This window comes from Eriocheir sinensis, chromosome 8, assembly GCF_024679095.1.
Source record: "Eriocheir sinensis breed Jianghai 21 chromosome 8, ASM2467909v1, whole genome shotgun sequence".
NCBI classification, from domain to species: Eukaryota; Metazoa; Arthropoda; class Malacostraca; order Decapoda; family Varunidae; genus Eriocheir; species Eriocheir sinensis.
The window spans coordinates 23129035-23146534 of NC_066516.1; the positions used below are offsets into that span (position 1 = coordinate 23129035).

At 38.2% G+C, this 17500-nt stretch overlaps 1 protein-coding gene across 8 annotated transcripts in view; it reads left to right on the forward strand.

Annotated features, from left to right (window-relative positions):
- Nucleotides 1-17500, forward strand: part of LOC126995711 (endothelial PAS domain-containing protein 1-like) — a 280018-nt gene that overhangs the window by 92316 nt on the left and 170202 nt on the right. For all 8 annotated transcript variants that reach the window (XM_050855532.1, XM_050855535.1, XM_050855534.1 and 5 more), the window contains one exon: nucleotides 6578-6738. In XM_050855532.1, the coding sequence (XP_050711489.1) occupies nucleotides 6578-6738 (161 nt within the window). The remainder of the gene's footprint in view (nucleotides 1-6577; nucleotides 6739-17500) is intronic.

Genomic DNA, 17500 nt, shown 5'->3' on the forward strand with positions numbered 1-17500 from the left:
TCAAGGACACGGTTGGTCTTACTACGAAGCTGAAGCCTGAGAGAGCGAGTTTTGGCACGTGTCACCTTCTCTTGTGCGGCTGCTTGATAATAGTTCTCCTTACTCGTAACTCGCTAGGCATCAGAGGAACAACAGATCATACCACGGTGCTGAGAATGAGTGAGTTTTGTCATATCTTACAATTAACATCACAAAAAATTGAGGTTGGTGGACAAAATATATCAAAATTAGCTTAAAAATGACAAAATATATATAAATTAGCTTAAAAATGACAAAATATATATAAATTAGCTTAAAAATGACAAAGTATATCAAAATTAACTTAAAAATAACCAGTCTGTTGTAAGGAAGAGACAGCATTGCATTTAAATCTCGAGGGAAATAAATCTGAGAAGAGGGAAAGCGAGATGGAAAGCTTTGGTCAGAACTTTTTTTTGTATAACCGTGAAGGAAACATCTCAAGGGAAAAAACAAGGAAAAAAAAACTAAACAGCCTGCCAGTCGGTGCTCTTACAATGGCAAACAGAAACAGGAATTGAGACTCGATGTGTGTAAGTGGAAAAATCCAAATCCATGCAAGACAAAAAAAAAAAAAAGAAGAGGAGGAGGAGGAGGAGAGGGCAAAGGTGGCATATTCAAGGGAAAAAAAACAGGAAAAAACAAAACAACCCGCCAGTCGGTGCTCCTACAAAGGCAAACAGAAACAGGAATTGCGACTCGATGTGTGTAAAGTGAAAAATTTCGAACCCATGCAAACAAAAAAAAAAAAGAAGAGGAGGAGGAGGAGGACGAGGACGAGGAGAGGGCAAAGGTGGCATATTCTTTCCTACTAGTATTTTTTTATTCACTCCAAAAGAAAAAAAAACATCTCCCAACACAATAGCGCATAAACCATCAACAAATCCCCCGAGGAAGAACTCTGACATACAAAAATTCCCATCCTAGTATTGTTGTTGTTGTCGTTGGGCTAGTGATAGGGGGGGGAGGGGGGGGGGGAAGGGGGGACGGTTTGTTTATCCTGTACTAGTGAACCTGTTTGTGTGTTTGTTTTTCCTTGGCACTGAGCTCTCGCGTTTAGATTCCTACCGTGTGTGTGTGTGTGTGTGTGTGTGTGTGTGTGTATATATACGCGTGACCTTCATTCCCTCCCTCCCTCCCTCCCTTCCACCTTCATTCTGTTTGTCCGCGATCACCCCATCCTGTTTTTCTTGATCATTGCACCTTCTTCTGCTGCTTCCGTGTTCCTGCTGACCCTGCTTGCCAGATGGACGGCCTGAACGCGGAGGGGGATGGCAGCAAGATATCGGGCTGCCAAGATTGCGCACGTGTATAATGTGTGCGTGTGTGGGGGGGTAGGGGGGGAGCTGGGGAGTGATAGTGGAGTAGTGACCATGAGTAAAGAACCGGGAAGGGGAAGGGGTAGGGGAAGGGGAAGGATTGCATGCATGAAGCGCTTCCCTGATCCTCCCGTGTGCCCTTGGTAGGCGCGTGTCCTGTCCTCTCTCTTCCCGTCACCCTTCCCGACTCCTCCACGCCGATCGCTTCCCTCTTCTTCCCTGTGCCTCATCTCTACGCTCACTCCCCTTTCCTTCCCCTCTGCCCTGTCTTCTCCATACGCCTATTATCACTTCCCTTCTCTCTGTCTCTCCTCTACGCCTATCATTTCCCTCTCCTTCCCTGTGCCTCTTCTCTAAGCTCACTCCCATTTAGTCCCCTCTTCCCTTTCCTTCTCTCAGTCTCTCCTCTACGCCTATCCTTTCCCTTTCCTTCCCTTTGCCGATGTTTCGCTGCCCTGTTTCCTTTTTGCACCTACCCCTTCCCTTTCCTTTCCTCTACCTTTTTAACTTTGTATGACACTAAACCCTTCACTTCGCTCTGCTTCCCAATGTTCCTGTTCCCTTGCTCCCCCATGTGATAGGTTCTCCACCATGCCTTTCCTCCCTCTCCTCCCTCCCTCCCTCCTGTCACCCTTCTGCGTCAGCCTTCTTCGCCATATTGTAACAGCACACTTTCTATCATCCATTTACATTCCTGCCAATCTACACACCTCCTCCTCCGTGCGTCAGTCCACTTACCTTCCCTTCAATCGTCCTTCCACTCGGCCGCATTGAAGGTGTGTGTGTGTGTGTGTGTGTGTGTGTGTGTGTGTTCTTAGCAGCGACCTCTTTCACTCCCATCAATTTCAAACCTTCCTCCTTCATCATCCACCTCGCGAACTACATTTATATTCTCTCGCTTTTTGGTTAGTTTTTTTTTTTTATTTGGGGGGGGGAGGAGGGGGGCAGGATTAGTTTGTCTCAGGTTATTTTTTATCCCCCTCCCCCCTTTGTTTTTAGGAGTGTCTTGCCATCCTCTTCACCTGCGCCTCATCCCCTCCCCCCCCTTGCACTACCCAGCCAGACTCGTGATTTCCCCTTCGCCCTCTCTAGACTCCCTTCCTGCTCTAAATAATCTTATCGCACACGTTCTTTTTCACTCTGCAGCCTCCCGTCCCGCCCTCGTGCTCTCCCGTAGTCACCCTCACATGCTCCAGACACCCCACCCCCTTCCCCACCCATTCCTCACCCCACATCTCCACTCAGCCGGCAAACTCGGGTCTTGCCAAACGCATGAGCAGTGGGAGGGGGGGTGAGATGGGGTGAGGGAAAGGGGGGGGAGCTGGGGAAGGGTGAGGGAAAGAGGGGAATGAGGAAGGGGGAGGGAGCTGAGGAAGATTAGGGAAAGGGGGAAGGATGAGGAAAAGGATAGGGAGGGTATGAGGAAGGGTGAGGGGAGAGGTGTGAGGAAGGGTGAGGGAAAGTGGGGGATAAGGAAGGATGGGCGGAGGGGGGTTAAGGAAAAGGGAAGGAAAGGAACGACTGAGGAGGAGGGGGAAGGGAAAGGGAGAGGAGGATGAGAAAAGTTGAGGGTAAGGGGGGGGGGGTGAGGAAAGATTAGGAAAAGGGGGGGCGGGAGGGGGGGGGGGGGCAGCGCATGACACGGGGTGAGTTACTCCTCCCTTCCCGGCGCCCTCTGTCTGGTGTGTGCCAAGTCAAGGCTGTCTCGCGAAGGTTGTTGCCCCCGCCTTTTGCGTCCCTCGTGCCCTCTCACCTTTCCCTGCAACAAAAACAAACAAAAAAACAACATTGCGCAACTTTTACCGGCGTCATAAAACCCGACATTATCAAGAGTGGGGTTTTCAGGGGCACTGCAAGAACACCGGGAGGTCAGTGGAGAGAGGAGGAACACCCTTTAAGTTTTGCCAGTCACTTCCCTTTACTTTTCTCTGCGCGCTGTAGTACCGAGGAGGGGGACAAGAGATAGCCATCCCAAAAAAGAACAACACTCAACATTCCTCCTCCTCTTGTCTTTCTCCCAAATCTTCCACGACACTTTCCACCCACGTCTCCATTTCCCTTTCCCCTCCCTGCACGCTGATCCAAGAGAAAGAGATACAACAGGCACTTCGAAAACACCTATACGCCAGTCCTTCTCTACCTGGGTTTCTCTTAATTCTTTCCCTTTTGCTACCCACCCACCTCCTCACGTCTTTTTCCATCTTCCTGGCGCCTTAATACCACTAGAGGAAAGAACACTGTATAATCCTTCTCTACCTGTCTTGCTCCTAAATCTTGCCCCCTTCACTTCCGACCCATCCATCATCCCTGTTCCTTTTCCTCTCCCTGCATTCCCACCAGCTAGCATACACCCATCCACCTCATCGCTATAGTAACTCCAGCATCGTTTTTTCGCCGCATCAGAAACCTGTTAATAATATAAGTCTCCGTTGCACTGTGGAGACAAACATCGAAGCTTGCGAGGAAAGTATTGCACCTTGAAACCATTTAATTGTAGCCTAGCTCAACGTTGTAGTATTTTCAGCTTTATAAATCTTGTGAAAATATCGCCCTGGCTCGTGCTTGGCGTAGGAACCTCTGGCATACTACAGAGGAATGTGTGTGGTGGGACAAGGAGAGCAAGGCTAGTCATGTGATGGGTTTTTTCTCTTGTGTGTTGGGCCGCTATGCAAAGAAAACCAGTGCATTAGTAGTAGTAGTAGTAGTAGTAGTAGTAGGAGTAGGAGTAAGAGGAGGGAGAAAAATAAGTATACAAGTGAGAAAAAATAAGAGATAACGATGAAGAGCTTAAAGAAAAGATGAAAGTTGAGGGAGGATGAGAAGGAAGGAAGAAAGCGAGGGAAGGGCACTTGCATAATTCACTGCTAACTGTTTATAATGCCTTCAGGAGGCGAAGAGGAAGGAGGGAAGAGGCGCAGAAGGAGGAGGGAGGCGAGGGGACAGTGAGATCCATGAAAGGGCATCAAGGGAAACTACAAAAAAAAATATATATATAAATCCAAATCGTCCCCTCGTTACATATCTCTTTACCACTAACCCTTTTCTTCCCTTCTTTACTGCATCTTCTCCACCCTTCTCTTCCTTAACCCTTCAACGTCCCTTTCTTTTTACTTTACCTCTCCTTCCCCCTTCCCCCTTTTCTTACCCCTTCTTCAATAACCCTTTTCTTCCCATCTATACTGCACCTTCACCCTTCTCTTCCTTAACCCTTCAACGTCCCTTTCTTTTTCCTTTACCTCTCCTTCCCCCTTCCCCTTTTTCTTACCCCTTCTTCAATAACCCTTTTCTTCCCATCTATACTGCACCTTCTCCACCCTTCTCTTCCTTAACCCTTCAACGTCCCTTTCTTTTTCCTTTACCTCCCTATTGCCCCTTCCCCCTTTTCTTCCCCCTTCACCAATAACCCTTTTCTTCCCATCTTTACTGCACCTTCTCCACCCTTCTCTTCCTTAACCCTTCAACGTCCCTTTCTTCCTCCTCTACCTCCCTATTGCCCCTTCCCCCTTTTCTTACCCCTTCTTCACTAACCTTTTTCTTCCCATCTTTACTGCACCTTCTCCACCCTTCTCTTCCTTAACCCTTCAACGTCCCTTTCTTTTTCCTTTACCTCTCCTTCCCCCTTCCCCTTTTTCTTACCCCTTCTTCAATAACCCTTTTCTTCCCATCTATACTGCACCTTCTCCACCCTTCTCTTCCTTAACCCTTCAACGTCCCTTTCTTCCTCCTCTACCTCCCTATTGCCCCTTCCTCCTTTTCTTGCCCCTTCGTCATCCCAAACAGAGTCCCCTCGATGACCTGACATGTATAAGGAAAGCATGAGACAGTGACAGCAAAGTAGGAAAAATTATAAAAAAAAGGGGGGGGGGGTTGCTCTTGCGTGATAAAAGTGAAGAGTTAGTTAATATATTTTAGGAAAAGATCGTAAATGTCGTGGCACGTGTAAAAGGTCTCACAAAGCTTGTTCAGGAAGTCGTGCAGGAGCTGTTGCGTGATTGTGAGGGTTTTAGGTAATGCTGTTTAAGGCTTAACATTATTTAGGACGACGATTTTATGTGTGTGCTTTCGTGTCGCATGCCTCACAAAGAGTATGAAAGAAACGTTGAAGCATTCCGCAACGTTTTTTGGATTTATTATTATTATTATTATTATTATTATTATTATTATTATTATTATTATTATTATTATTATTATTTTATTATTTATTTTTTTATTTTTTTTATTTTTTTACGTCTTCGCCTGTTGCGCCGGTAGGCTTTCCTTCGTCTCAAGGCCTAATGCTTGGCCCCAGCCCGTTGTGGCGCAGGCAAGTGTTTATAGTGGCGCCATCTTGCATTGGATTAAGTGTCATTAATTATTTGACATTTTACAAGCGGATATCGTGGATTAGCAAAGGGACATAGGTAGGTTTCAGATATGAGGCGTTTAGTGTTAAGGGTCTACCAAACCAATTAGCGGTTTTTTGTTTATTTATTTATTTATTTATTTATTTTTTTACAGTTAGCCCTAAGCCGGTATTCTGTTTATTAGGCATCGAGCAACTGGAATCTTGCTCCATCATGTAGTGAAGCAAGTTAGGGAAGAGTGACCTTTTAGCGGGCGACTCGTGGGCAGGACTGGTAATGGCTGCTAATGATGATGACGATGACGATGACGATGATTGTTTCAGGACAGGATAGTAAGGGTCTTGTGTTTTATTGTGGGACTGACGAACCGTATGAAGCGTCTAAGCGATAATAATGATGATGTAATGATGACGGTGGTAGTGATTAAGACCAGGATTCCTATGGTCGTATTATAAAACATTTCGTCGTCCAAGAACACAAATTTGCCAAGGCTTTCTTATGAGTTGTGGGCATTTTCAGTAGTAGTTTTATGACCCTGGTGGTAGTGTGACCCTTCCTCTGTACCGTGAACGTAAAGAAACACATATTTGACAAGGCTTTCGTAGGAGTTGTGGGTATTTCCAGGGGTAGTTTTATGTCCCTGGTGGTAGTGTGACCCTTCCTCTGTACCGTGAACCTAAAGAAACACATATTTGACAAGGCTTTCGTAGGAGTTGTGGGCATTTTCAGTAGTAGTTTTATGACCCTGGTGGTAGTTTGACCCTTCCTCTGTACCGTGAACCTAAAGAAACACCCATTACAACCTTATTGACTCCATCTTTGACCTTTAGAAGTAGCTGATGTGAGAAGGGAAGGTGTTTTGTAATACCGATCTAAGGACCTTGCTCTTCATTCCAGGCCTGACGAAGCGCATCAAGGGCAGCGGCGGGAGCAAGCTGGACCAGGAGATGGACGAGTACCATATGAAGGCGCTGGACGGCTTCCTGCTGGTGGTCAACACGGACGGCCGCGTCATCTACACCTCGGAGAACATCGCCACCTTCCTGGGCCACCCTCAGGTAACGCACGTCGGGTTCTTGTCTTCCTCTTCCTCCTCTTCTGACCACTCCGCTTCCTCCATGTACAAATTTTCTCTCCTTGCCTTCCTCGTCTTCCTCTTCCTCCTCTTCTGACCACTCCTGTTCCTCCATGTACAAATTTTCTCTCCTTGCCTTCCTCGTCTTCCTCTTCCTCCTCTTCTGACCACTCCTGTTCCTCCATGTACTGATTTTCACTCCTTGCCTTCCTCTTCTCTCCTTCTCTTGGATGTTTCAGTTGGGTTCGGTTTGAGGCTTTGCTGGGTACTTCATCTGGTGCCCTTTTTTTCACGCCCATATTTTCAGTCTTATTGGTTCTTCTCTATTGGGTCTTCTTCTTTCTCTCCTGTTACGTCTGTTCTTCCTCTTCTTCTACACTGTCTTTCCTCTTCTGTGGCCGCGTCCTCTCAGCTACATGATCCTTCTCTCTCTTTCTCTATCCTCTCAGTTATTGCTATTTTCTTTCTTTTTTATTTGTATGTTTTTTATCTCTTGTTTATCTTTTCTTTCTTATCTATCTCTGTTTGTTGATTGTGTTTTCCTTCCTGTGTTTGCTCATCTCCTCTTGATCTTATTTTCCCTTATTTTCTTTTAGTTGTCTGTCGCTTTTTCTTCTTTTTTCTTAATCTTGGTCTTTGTTTCCATTCTTCTCTCTTATCTGTCTCTGTTTGTTGGTCGTCTCTCCTTTCCTTCCTCCCTCCCTACGTCATCTGCTTGCTCTCCTCACTCGTGGTTATCTCTATCTGTCTGTCTTTTGTCTCTGTCTTCTTACACATTGTCAACTCTCTCGTCTTCTCAGCTCTATCTCCTTATGATCTGTTTTTCTCTCCTCCTTTCTCTTCTTGGTTCTCTCTTTCTTTTTCTCTTTCGGTTATCTCCTGTTTTTTATCTCAATTTGTTTCCATTCTTCTGTCTTCACTATCTCGGTATTTTCATTGTCTGTCTTTTTTCCTTTCTGTTAACTCTCCTTATGATCTGTTTTTCTCTTCTCCTCTCTTTGCTTTTCTCTCTTGGTTATCTCCTCTTTTTTATCTCTATGTTTCCAATCTTCTGTCTTCACTATCTCGGTATTTTCATTGTCTGTCTTTTTTTTCCTTTCTGTTAACTCTTTCTCCTTATGATCTGTTTTTCTCTCCTCCTCTCTTTGCTTTTCTCTCTTGGTTATCTCCTCTTTTTTATCTCAATTTGTTTCCATTCTTCTGTCTTCACTATCTCGGTATTTTCATTGTCTTTTTTTCCTTTCTGTTAACTCTATCCTTATGACCTTTTTCTTCCTTTTTATCAGCTATTCCTCCTTATGATCTCTGTTTTCTCCTCAATCTTTCTTAGTTATCTCTCTCTAATCTTCCTTTTTATCAGCTCTCTCTCCTTATGATCTCTGTTTTCTCCTCTCTCTGTCTTAGTTATCTCTCTTGTATCTTTCTCCCGTCTTTATCTTCTTACTGTTGGTCACTTCTCGTCTATTATAAGCTCAATTTCCTTACGATCTCTTCTCTCTTGTATCTTTCTCCCGTCTTTATCTTCTTACTGTTGGTCACTTCTCGTCTATTATAAGCTCAATTTCCTTACGATCTCTTCTCTCTTAGTTATCTCTCTTGTCTTTCTCCAGTCTTTATCTTCTTACTGTTGGTCACTTCTCGTCTATTATAAGCTCAATTTCCTTACGATCTCTTCTCTCTTGGTAATCTCTCTTGTCTTTCTCCAGTCTTTATCTTCTTACTGTTGGTCACATCTTGTCTATTATAAGCTCAATTTCCTTACGATCTCTTCTCTTTTGGCTTATCTCTTGTCTTTCTCCAGTCTTTATCTTCTTACAGTTGGTCACATCTTGTCTATTATAAGCTCAATTTCCTTACGATGTTATGTCTCTTGTCTTTCTCCCGCCTCTATCTTCTCACAGTTGGTCACCTCTTGTCTATTATAAGCTCAATTTCCTTACGATCTCTTCCCTCTTGGTCTATCTCTCTTGTCTTTCTCCCGTCCCTGTCTTCCTGTACATGGTTGCGTCTCGCCCCTCTCTTTAATTAACCTTGCCCAGTCACTTCTCCCGCCTCATCAGCCTCAGCCTCTTCCTCTTCCTCTTCCACGTGGCGCCATCTCCTCCTCTTGTTTGCATATCTTGTGTTTGTCCACCGTGCTTAATTGTGTTGTGTATGTATGTATGTATGTATGTATGTATTCTCTTAACTAACTCAGGAACTCTCTCTCTCTCTCTCTCTCTCTCTCTCTCTCTCTCTCTCTCTCTCTCATCAGCATAAATAGCGATAAGATTTCCGTTCAGTATATTTGTCTCCTCTTCATGGCTGATGAGAGAGAGAGAGAGAGAGAGAGAGAGAGAGAGAGAGAGAGAGAGAGAGAGAGAGAGAGAGAGAGAGAGAGAGAGAGAGAGAGAGTGTTTAGGTTCGCTTCTGATCTTGAATTTGAATTATGCTTCAATCCCTGATCTATAATTAGGTCCGAGGCGCTTGGCAACACACACACACACACACACACACACACACACACACACACACACACACGTAATCCTAGACCTTGCTAGAACGTTATAATCTGTAATCTTCGTCGAGGAATGACAACGCTTACTAAGTATTAATAGGAAGGACGAAGGGGGAGAAGGGGGGAAGGGGGGGAAAGAAGAGCACCCCCCCCCCCTCACACACACACACACGAGTATGCACCAGATGTATGTAAGCGGAAAATCCTGTGTTGCGTAGTCGCGGGGGAGGTGGAGAGAGAGGAGAGAGGCGTGCAATGAATGATTTTAAAACAGCTACCGTAAAAATAAAAAGTAAATATGTAAAAGAGAGCAGTCGAAGGAACATCGCGGCGGAAAATTTTTAAGATATTGAAAACGATTTGAAGACTGAGAAGATAGAAGAGGAAGAATTGAAGATAAAGATATAGAATGAAGGCTGAAGATTGAGGATTGCAGATAAAGAAATTTGAAACTAAAGAATTGAAGATTGAAGATAAAGATAAAATGAAGGCTCAAGACAAAGAATTGAAGATTAAATATTGAGGATTGAAGATAAAGATGGATTAAAGATTGAGTATAAGATAAAAAGACCCTTATTGAAGACATAGATAAAAAAAAAACGAAGATTGAAGAATGAGGACTGAAGATAAAGAAAACTGAGGATAAAAAAAGACATCCCTATTGAAAAAAAAATCCATGAAACTTTTGAATCGGTTGCAAGATGGCGCTGCTGGGCTCCCGTATCGATGGTTCAAGGCCGACCATTCCCACACGGCGGCGCCTCTGTAGCCACCACGCGTCGCTGGGAGGGCCATTACCATGCTGACCGCCGTTGGGTGACTGGCTGCCTGACTGTCTGAATAACCGTCTGACTGACTGATACAAGGCTCCTAAATCTCAAAACCCCAACCCCGAAAGCAGTCACGTTCACCTGTCCTAAAAACTGACTGGTTGACTAATTGGCTGGCTGACTGAACAACTGACTGGCTGAGGAATTTGCCAGAGGAACAGCGATTAGCGGGCTTTTTTTAACACCTTTTTTTGATGCCCTTGAGCTGTTTCTTTTGCTGTAAATAAAAAAAAAGTCATAAATCCCATCAAAGAAGCACTCTGCACTCCCACCAGAAGCTCACTTGGCTGACTGACTAAATAACTGGCTAATTGAGTGACTGTTTGACTGGTGAACGGGCTCTAGGTCTCAAAAAAGCTCACCCCAAAACAATCACATCTGCCATGCCCTCCTCACTCCCACCTGCTGCTCATTCTCTAAACCCTTTCCTTGATGCCTCGGCTCCGGTTCACTCTCTTCACAGCCTCCCATATACCTTCCGCCTTTCCCTTCCTCCCCCGTGCCTCCTGACTTTCGCATTCCCTCACTATCTATGGGTAACCTCGCCGTCTTAAGGGGCTATTACACTGGGCAAATTTTCCGTGGATCTTCAGTCAACCCACGATTTCCGCTAGCGTGGTTCTCAATTGTTTGTTATTGCTGATGATGATGATGGTGAGTAATACCGTCGTCTTTCAGTGACATCTACCGTAGCTTTGGAAGATCGTGCGTTAAGTGGATCTGAGTAGTCTCTCTCTCTCTCTCTCTCTCTCTGTTACTGGTTTTCGATTTATTAATAGGCATGGGTTTGGTTGTATTAATGAAGCAAATGTCATTTTATGTTAGTGGGCGTGGGTGGGAGGTGTGCAAAGTGGGCGGTGTCACCTAATGTGCAGAGTTGCGTGTGGTCGTGAGAAGCCATGATCCCAACTTATGTGTGTATGCGTGTGTGTGTGTGTGGGTGTGCGTGTATGTGTGTGGGTGTGGGTGTGGGTGCAAGGGAAATACAGTCACCTATTTTGCGGGGTTGGGTGTAGTCGTGAAAGAAATAGTCAACTTATGTGTGTGAATGCGTGTATGTGTGAGTCATCTTGTTATGTGTGTGAATGTGTGCGGGCGAAATGCAATTATCTGTTCGTGGCTGCATGGATGTGGCTGTGGGTGTGTGGGCGGGTGCGTGCGTGCGTGCAGTTAATGATGCGTGCAGTTAATGATAATGGAACCCTGCCCCCCCCCAAAAAAAAAAATAATCTCATAATTTTTCCCTTTTATCCGGCAAGGTGACTGTGTGCAAGTGTGAGGAAATATGACAATTATTCTTATGTTTATTCTTATATTTGGGTGTCTGAGTAGTTATGGGGGCCGGCGACAGGTTTTTCCAGCCGTGTGTGTGTGTGTGTGTGTGTGTGTGTGTGTGTGTGTGTGTGTGTGTGTGTGTTGTTTAAAATTCTAGAAACAATTAAGTCGCCACAATTTTTCCTTCTTCAAGTCACGTAAGTCATGATGTCACGGGCTGGAGGGAGGCCATCGAACCCCCTGACACCGACCGAACGACCAGCCGCCCGACCGACCTCACCAAAGCCAGTCAAAGGGAACTCGCGTCTTTTTCTCACTGCATACGAGTTCTCCATTGTTCACGATTGTCTGGAAAGGCGGGCGGCGGAACGGGTGTTGCAAGAACCTGTGTGGGTGGAGTAGTGGAGGGGTGTTGCGGGGAGGAATGGGAGAGGCGTGTTGCTCTGGAGTGTTGGATTGAGTTGTATAGGGATGTAAAGGATATCGTGGTGGTGCATGGTGACGGGGGAACTGCTGAGGTGCTGTGGAAAAGGGAGGGAGGTGTACTTTGCTCTGGGGTGTTGTATTCGTTGTATGGGGGAGGGAAATGTGATGGTGGTGCAGAGTGTTGTGGGAGTTGTTTTGTAATGTGTTATAAGGGCATAGTGGTGAGGGCTGAGTTAAGGGGCTATTACACTGGGCAAATTTTACGTGGATCTTCAGTCAAACCAAGATTTCCGCTGGCGTGGTTCTCATATTTCCGTGGTTTTCTGACGTGTCCACGATCTTCCAAAGCTACGGTAGATCTCATCGAAGGACAACGGTATTACTCACCATCATCATCAGCAGCAATAACAAAAAAACAAATGAGAACCACGCTAGCGGAAATCGTGGTTTGACTGAAGATCCACGGAAAATTTGCCCAGTGTAATAGCCCCTTAACCCTTACACTGCCAAGCTGCCGTCCGTGCGCGCATTTCACACACCACAAACTTTCCTGACCTTCCCGTCATCACCGCACCCTCTTTTCATCCACATATTTATATTGTGTAAAGTCCTGTACATGAGACTGTATTATATTTTGTAGTACAATACCTATAGTTAGGCATATGAATACAATTTACTTTCTACCTTATACTTTCCTCCCCATGCAACGAATACAACTCCATCAACTATATATATATATATATATATATATATATATATATATATATATATATATATATATATATATATATATATATATATATATACGCTATTCTCTTCTTCAACACATTTTAATTTACTTGGCATTTTCTTCTGTAAACTTTCCTAGCTCTGCAATATTTTTCTTAGCAACTGATTAACTATATACAACCTCCTTTTACTTTTTATACTATCTAAACTACTATTCTCTTCTTCAACCTCCTTATTTATTAAACTATTCTTACATATCTCTACCGCTGAAATATTTTTCTTAACTGGATCAACTATATACAACTACTTTTGTTTATTAGTCTCTTTTCTTCTACAATTTTAATATGTATTTTTATAATATATATATATATATATATATATATATATATATATATATATATATATATATATATATATATATATATATATATATAATAAAATATATATATATATATATATATATATATATATATATATATATATATATATATATATATATATATATATATATATATATATATATATATATATATATATATATATTTCACCGGTAGAAAATTGACTGGAAAAAAGCCTAATAAATAAAGAATATTCTAAATTCATATAGTTGCTGAAAAATATTTCAGCAGTTGAAAATTTACAGAAGAACATGATAAATAAAAGGACCTATACTATTCCTGTAATTTTTGCTTTCTTTCCTTTTCGTCTTCCGTTTTTATAATATTTTTTTCTTTACTCTTAAAAGACAGTTAAGAAAAACATGTCATTTGGTTTTGGTGTTGAGATCGTTAATAATTTTCTAAAGAAAAAACAAAATAAATCTTCGTTATACTGGATTACATTACATACGGTGAATTGATATATATATATATATATATATATATATATATATATATATATATATATATATATATATATATATATATATATATATATATATATATATATATATATATATATATATATATATATATATATATATATATATATATATATATATATATATATATATACATCGCCATTTTCTTCCTTTAACTCTTATTTTATTTATTAGGCTTTTTCTTCTGTAATTTTCTAGTTAATATTTTTCTTAATATACAACCTTTATACTTATTCTCTTCTCTTTAACCTCCTTTATTTATTAGGTTTCTCTGCAAATTTCTACCGCTGAAATATTTTTCTTAGCAACTGGATGAACTATATACAACCTACTTTTATTTATTAGTCTTTTTTCTCCTACAAATTTCTCTAACTGTAGTATTTTTTTAGCAACTTAAAAACTATCTAAACGCCTCCTCTTCCTTCAACCTCCTTTATTATTTGCTTCCTCTGTAAATTTCTCTACCTCTTAAATATTTTCTTTGCACTGGAGCAATATATATATATATATATATATATATATATATATATATATATATATATATATATATATATATATATATATATATATATAGTTGATCCAGTATTTTAGAAAAAGTTTCAGCAATAAAAAGAGGTTGTATATAATTCATCCAGTGTAAGAAAATATTTGTATGTTGAGAAATTTACAGAAGAACCTGATAAATAAAGGACGCATACTATTCCTGTATTTCTTTTCTTTCCTTTTCGTCTTCGTTTTACTCTGTGTTTTACTCATAAAAGACAGTTAAAAAAACATGTCAGACGGTTTTATGTTGAGATCGTTAAGTTAATACCTTGGTTGGATTAAAAAGAAAACAAAATAAATTCATATATATATATATATATATATATATATATATATATATATATATATATATATATATATATATATATATATATATATATATATATATATATATATATATATATATATATATATATATATATATATATATATATATATATATATATATATATATATATATATATATATATATATATATACATATCCTCTTCCCTTCAACCTCATTTTATATATTTGACTTTTCTTCTGTGATATCTTGAGCGCTGCAATATTTTTCTAGCAACTGATTAACTCTATACAACCTCCTTTTAATTTTTTATACTATCTAAATACGCTTTTCTTTCAATCTCCGATTTATTTATTAGGCTTCTTCCGTACATTTTCGTCTGCTGAAATATTTTTTCTTAGCAACTGGATCACTATATATAACCCACTTTTTGTTTATTAGTCTTTTTTCTTCTACAAATTTCTCTAACCCTTTAGTATTTTTTTACCAATTGATAAACGATCTAAACGTCTATTCCTTCAAACCTCCTTTATATATATATATATATATATATATAGTTGATCCAATAACAAATGTTTTGGCTCTAGATAAAGGATCCATATTTATGACAATTATATATATATATATATATATATATATATATATATATATATATATATATATATATATATATATATATATATATCTCTATATGAAAAACCTCATTTATATATAAGACTTTTCTTCTATATTCTTTATGATGCAATATTTTTCAGTTAAATTGATTAATATATAAGAACCTCCTGTTAAATAAAGGACGTGCATACTATCTCGTTATTCTTCTTTTCAACCTCCTTTATTTTTTTAGGGCTTCTTCCGTAAATTTATACCTGTTAAATATTTTAGGCAAATGGATACAAATTGAACTCTATCTCATTTATTAGCCTTTTTTTCTTTACAAATATCTCTAACGCTGTAATATTTTTCATATAACTAGATAAAACTAATCAAATGCCCTCCCTCTTTCCTTAAACTCTTTTTCTCTTTATTTAACTTATAAATTTCTATACCTCACATATATATATATATATATATATATTATATATATATATATATATATATATATATATATATATATATATATATATATATATATATATATATATATATATATATATATATATATATATATATATATATATATATATATATATATATATATATATATCTTCCTTCAACTTCTTCAATTTTCATTTATATATATAGGTTTTCTTCTGTAAACTTTTCTAGCGCTGCAATATTTTCTTAGCAACTGATTAACTATACACAACCTCCTTTATTTTTTATACTATCTAAAACGCTATTTTCTTCTTTCAACCTCCTTTACTTACTAGGCTTCTTCCGTAAATCTCTACCGCTGAAATATTTTTTCTTAGCAACTGGATCAACTATATACAACCTACTTTCATTTATTAGTCTTTTCTTTTACAAATTTCTTTAACACTGTAATATTTTTCTGAGCAACTGATATATATATCTATATATATATATATATATATGTATTTTATATATATATATATATATATATATATTTGACTAACAAATATTTTCTAACATAGAAAATATATATATATATATATATATATATATATATATATATATATATATATATATATATATATATATATATATATATATATATATATATATATATATATATATCCATATATCTATATATATATTTCAGCGGTAGAAATTGACGGAAAAAAAGCCTAATAAATAAAAGAGGTTGTATATGTTGATCCAGTTACAAGAAAAATATTTCAAAGGTTGAGAAATTTCAGAAGAACCTAAATAAATATAAGGACGTGCACACTATTTCGTATTTTTTCTTTTCTTTCCTTTTCGTCCTCGTTTACTCGTGTTTTACTCTTAAAAGACAGTTAAGAAAAACATATCAGACAGTTTTGGTGTTGAGATCGTTAATAATTCTTTGGCCGGACTAAAGAAAAACAAAATAAATCTTCGTTATACTGGATTACATTACGCATGGTATATATATATATATATATATATATATATATATATATATATATATATATATATATATATATATATATATATATATATATATATATATATATATATATATTCTTTTCTCTTTCTTCAACCTTATTTATTATTTATTAGGCTTTTTCTTTTCTGTAATATTCTTCTTGCGCTGCAATATTTTTCTTAGCAACTGATTAACTCTATATAACCTACTTTTATTCATTTTACTATCTAAAATGCTATTCTTTTTCTTTCAACCTCCCTTATTTATTAGGCTTCTTCCGTACATTTTCTCTCTACCTCTGAAATATTTTTCTTAGCAACTGATCAACTATTTACAACCTACTTTCTTTATTAGTCTTTTTTTTACAAATTTCTAACACTGTAGTATTTTTTTAGCAACTGATAAACTATTCTAAGCCCTCCTTTTCCTTCAACCTCCTTTTATTAATTTGGCTTCCTCTGTAAATTTCTTTACCTCACAAATATTTTTCTTAGGCCATTATATATATATATATATATATATATATATATATATATATATATATATATATATATATATATATATATATATGGTAAGTTGATCTATATCAATACAAGACATTTGCGGTAGAAAGAAGGTGAGGGAAAAAAAAGTTCATAATAAATTATATAGCATAAGTGAAACAGAGGTTGTACATCAGTTAGATCCAGCTGTTCAACGATGAAATATTTTGAAAAAGCTGCAGAAGAAATTTTGTAATAGAACCACTACATAAAATAAAGTGAGTGCATGTACCTATTTTGTATTTTTCCTTTCTTTCCTTTTCGTCTTCGTTTTACTCGTGTTTCAGCCTCTAAAGACAGCTAAGAAAAAGAAACATATCAGACGCTTTTATGTCCAGGGTTATTAATTCTATTGACCAACTAAAAGAAAAACAAAAATAAATCTTCGTTATACTATATATCCTTTCTCGTTACACTTTATATATATATATATATATATATCTATATATATATTATATATATATATTATATATGATATATATATATATATATATATATATATATATATATATATATATATATATATATATATATATATATATATATATATATATATATATATATATATATATATATATATATATATATATATATATATATATATACATACACACTCACACACTCCTCTCTCCTTAAACCTCATTTTATTTATTAGGTTTTTTCTGTGATATCAGATATTAACAACTTTTATGTGATATT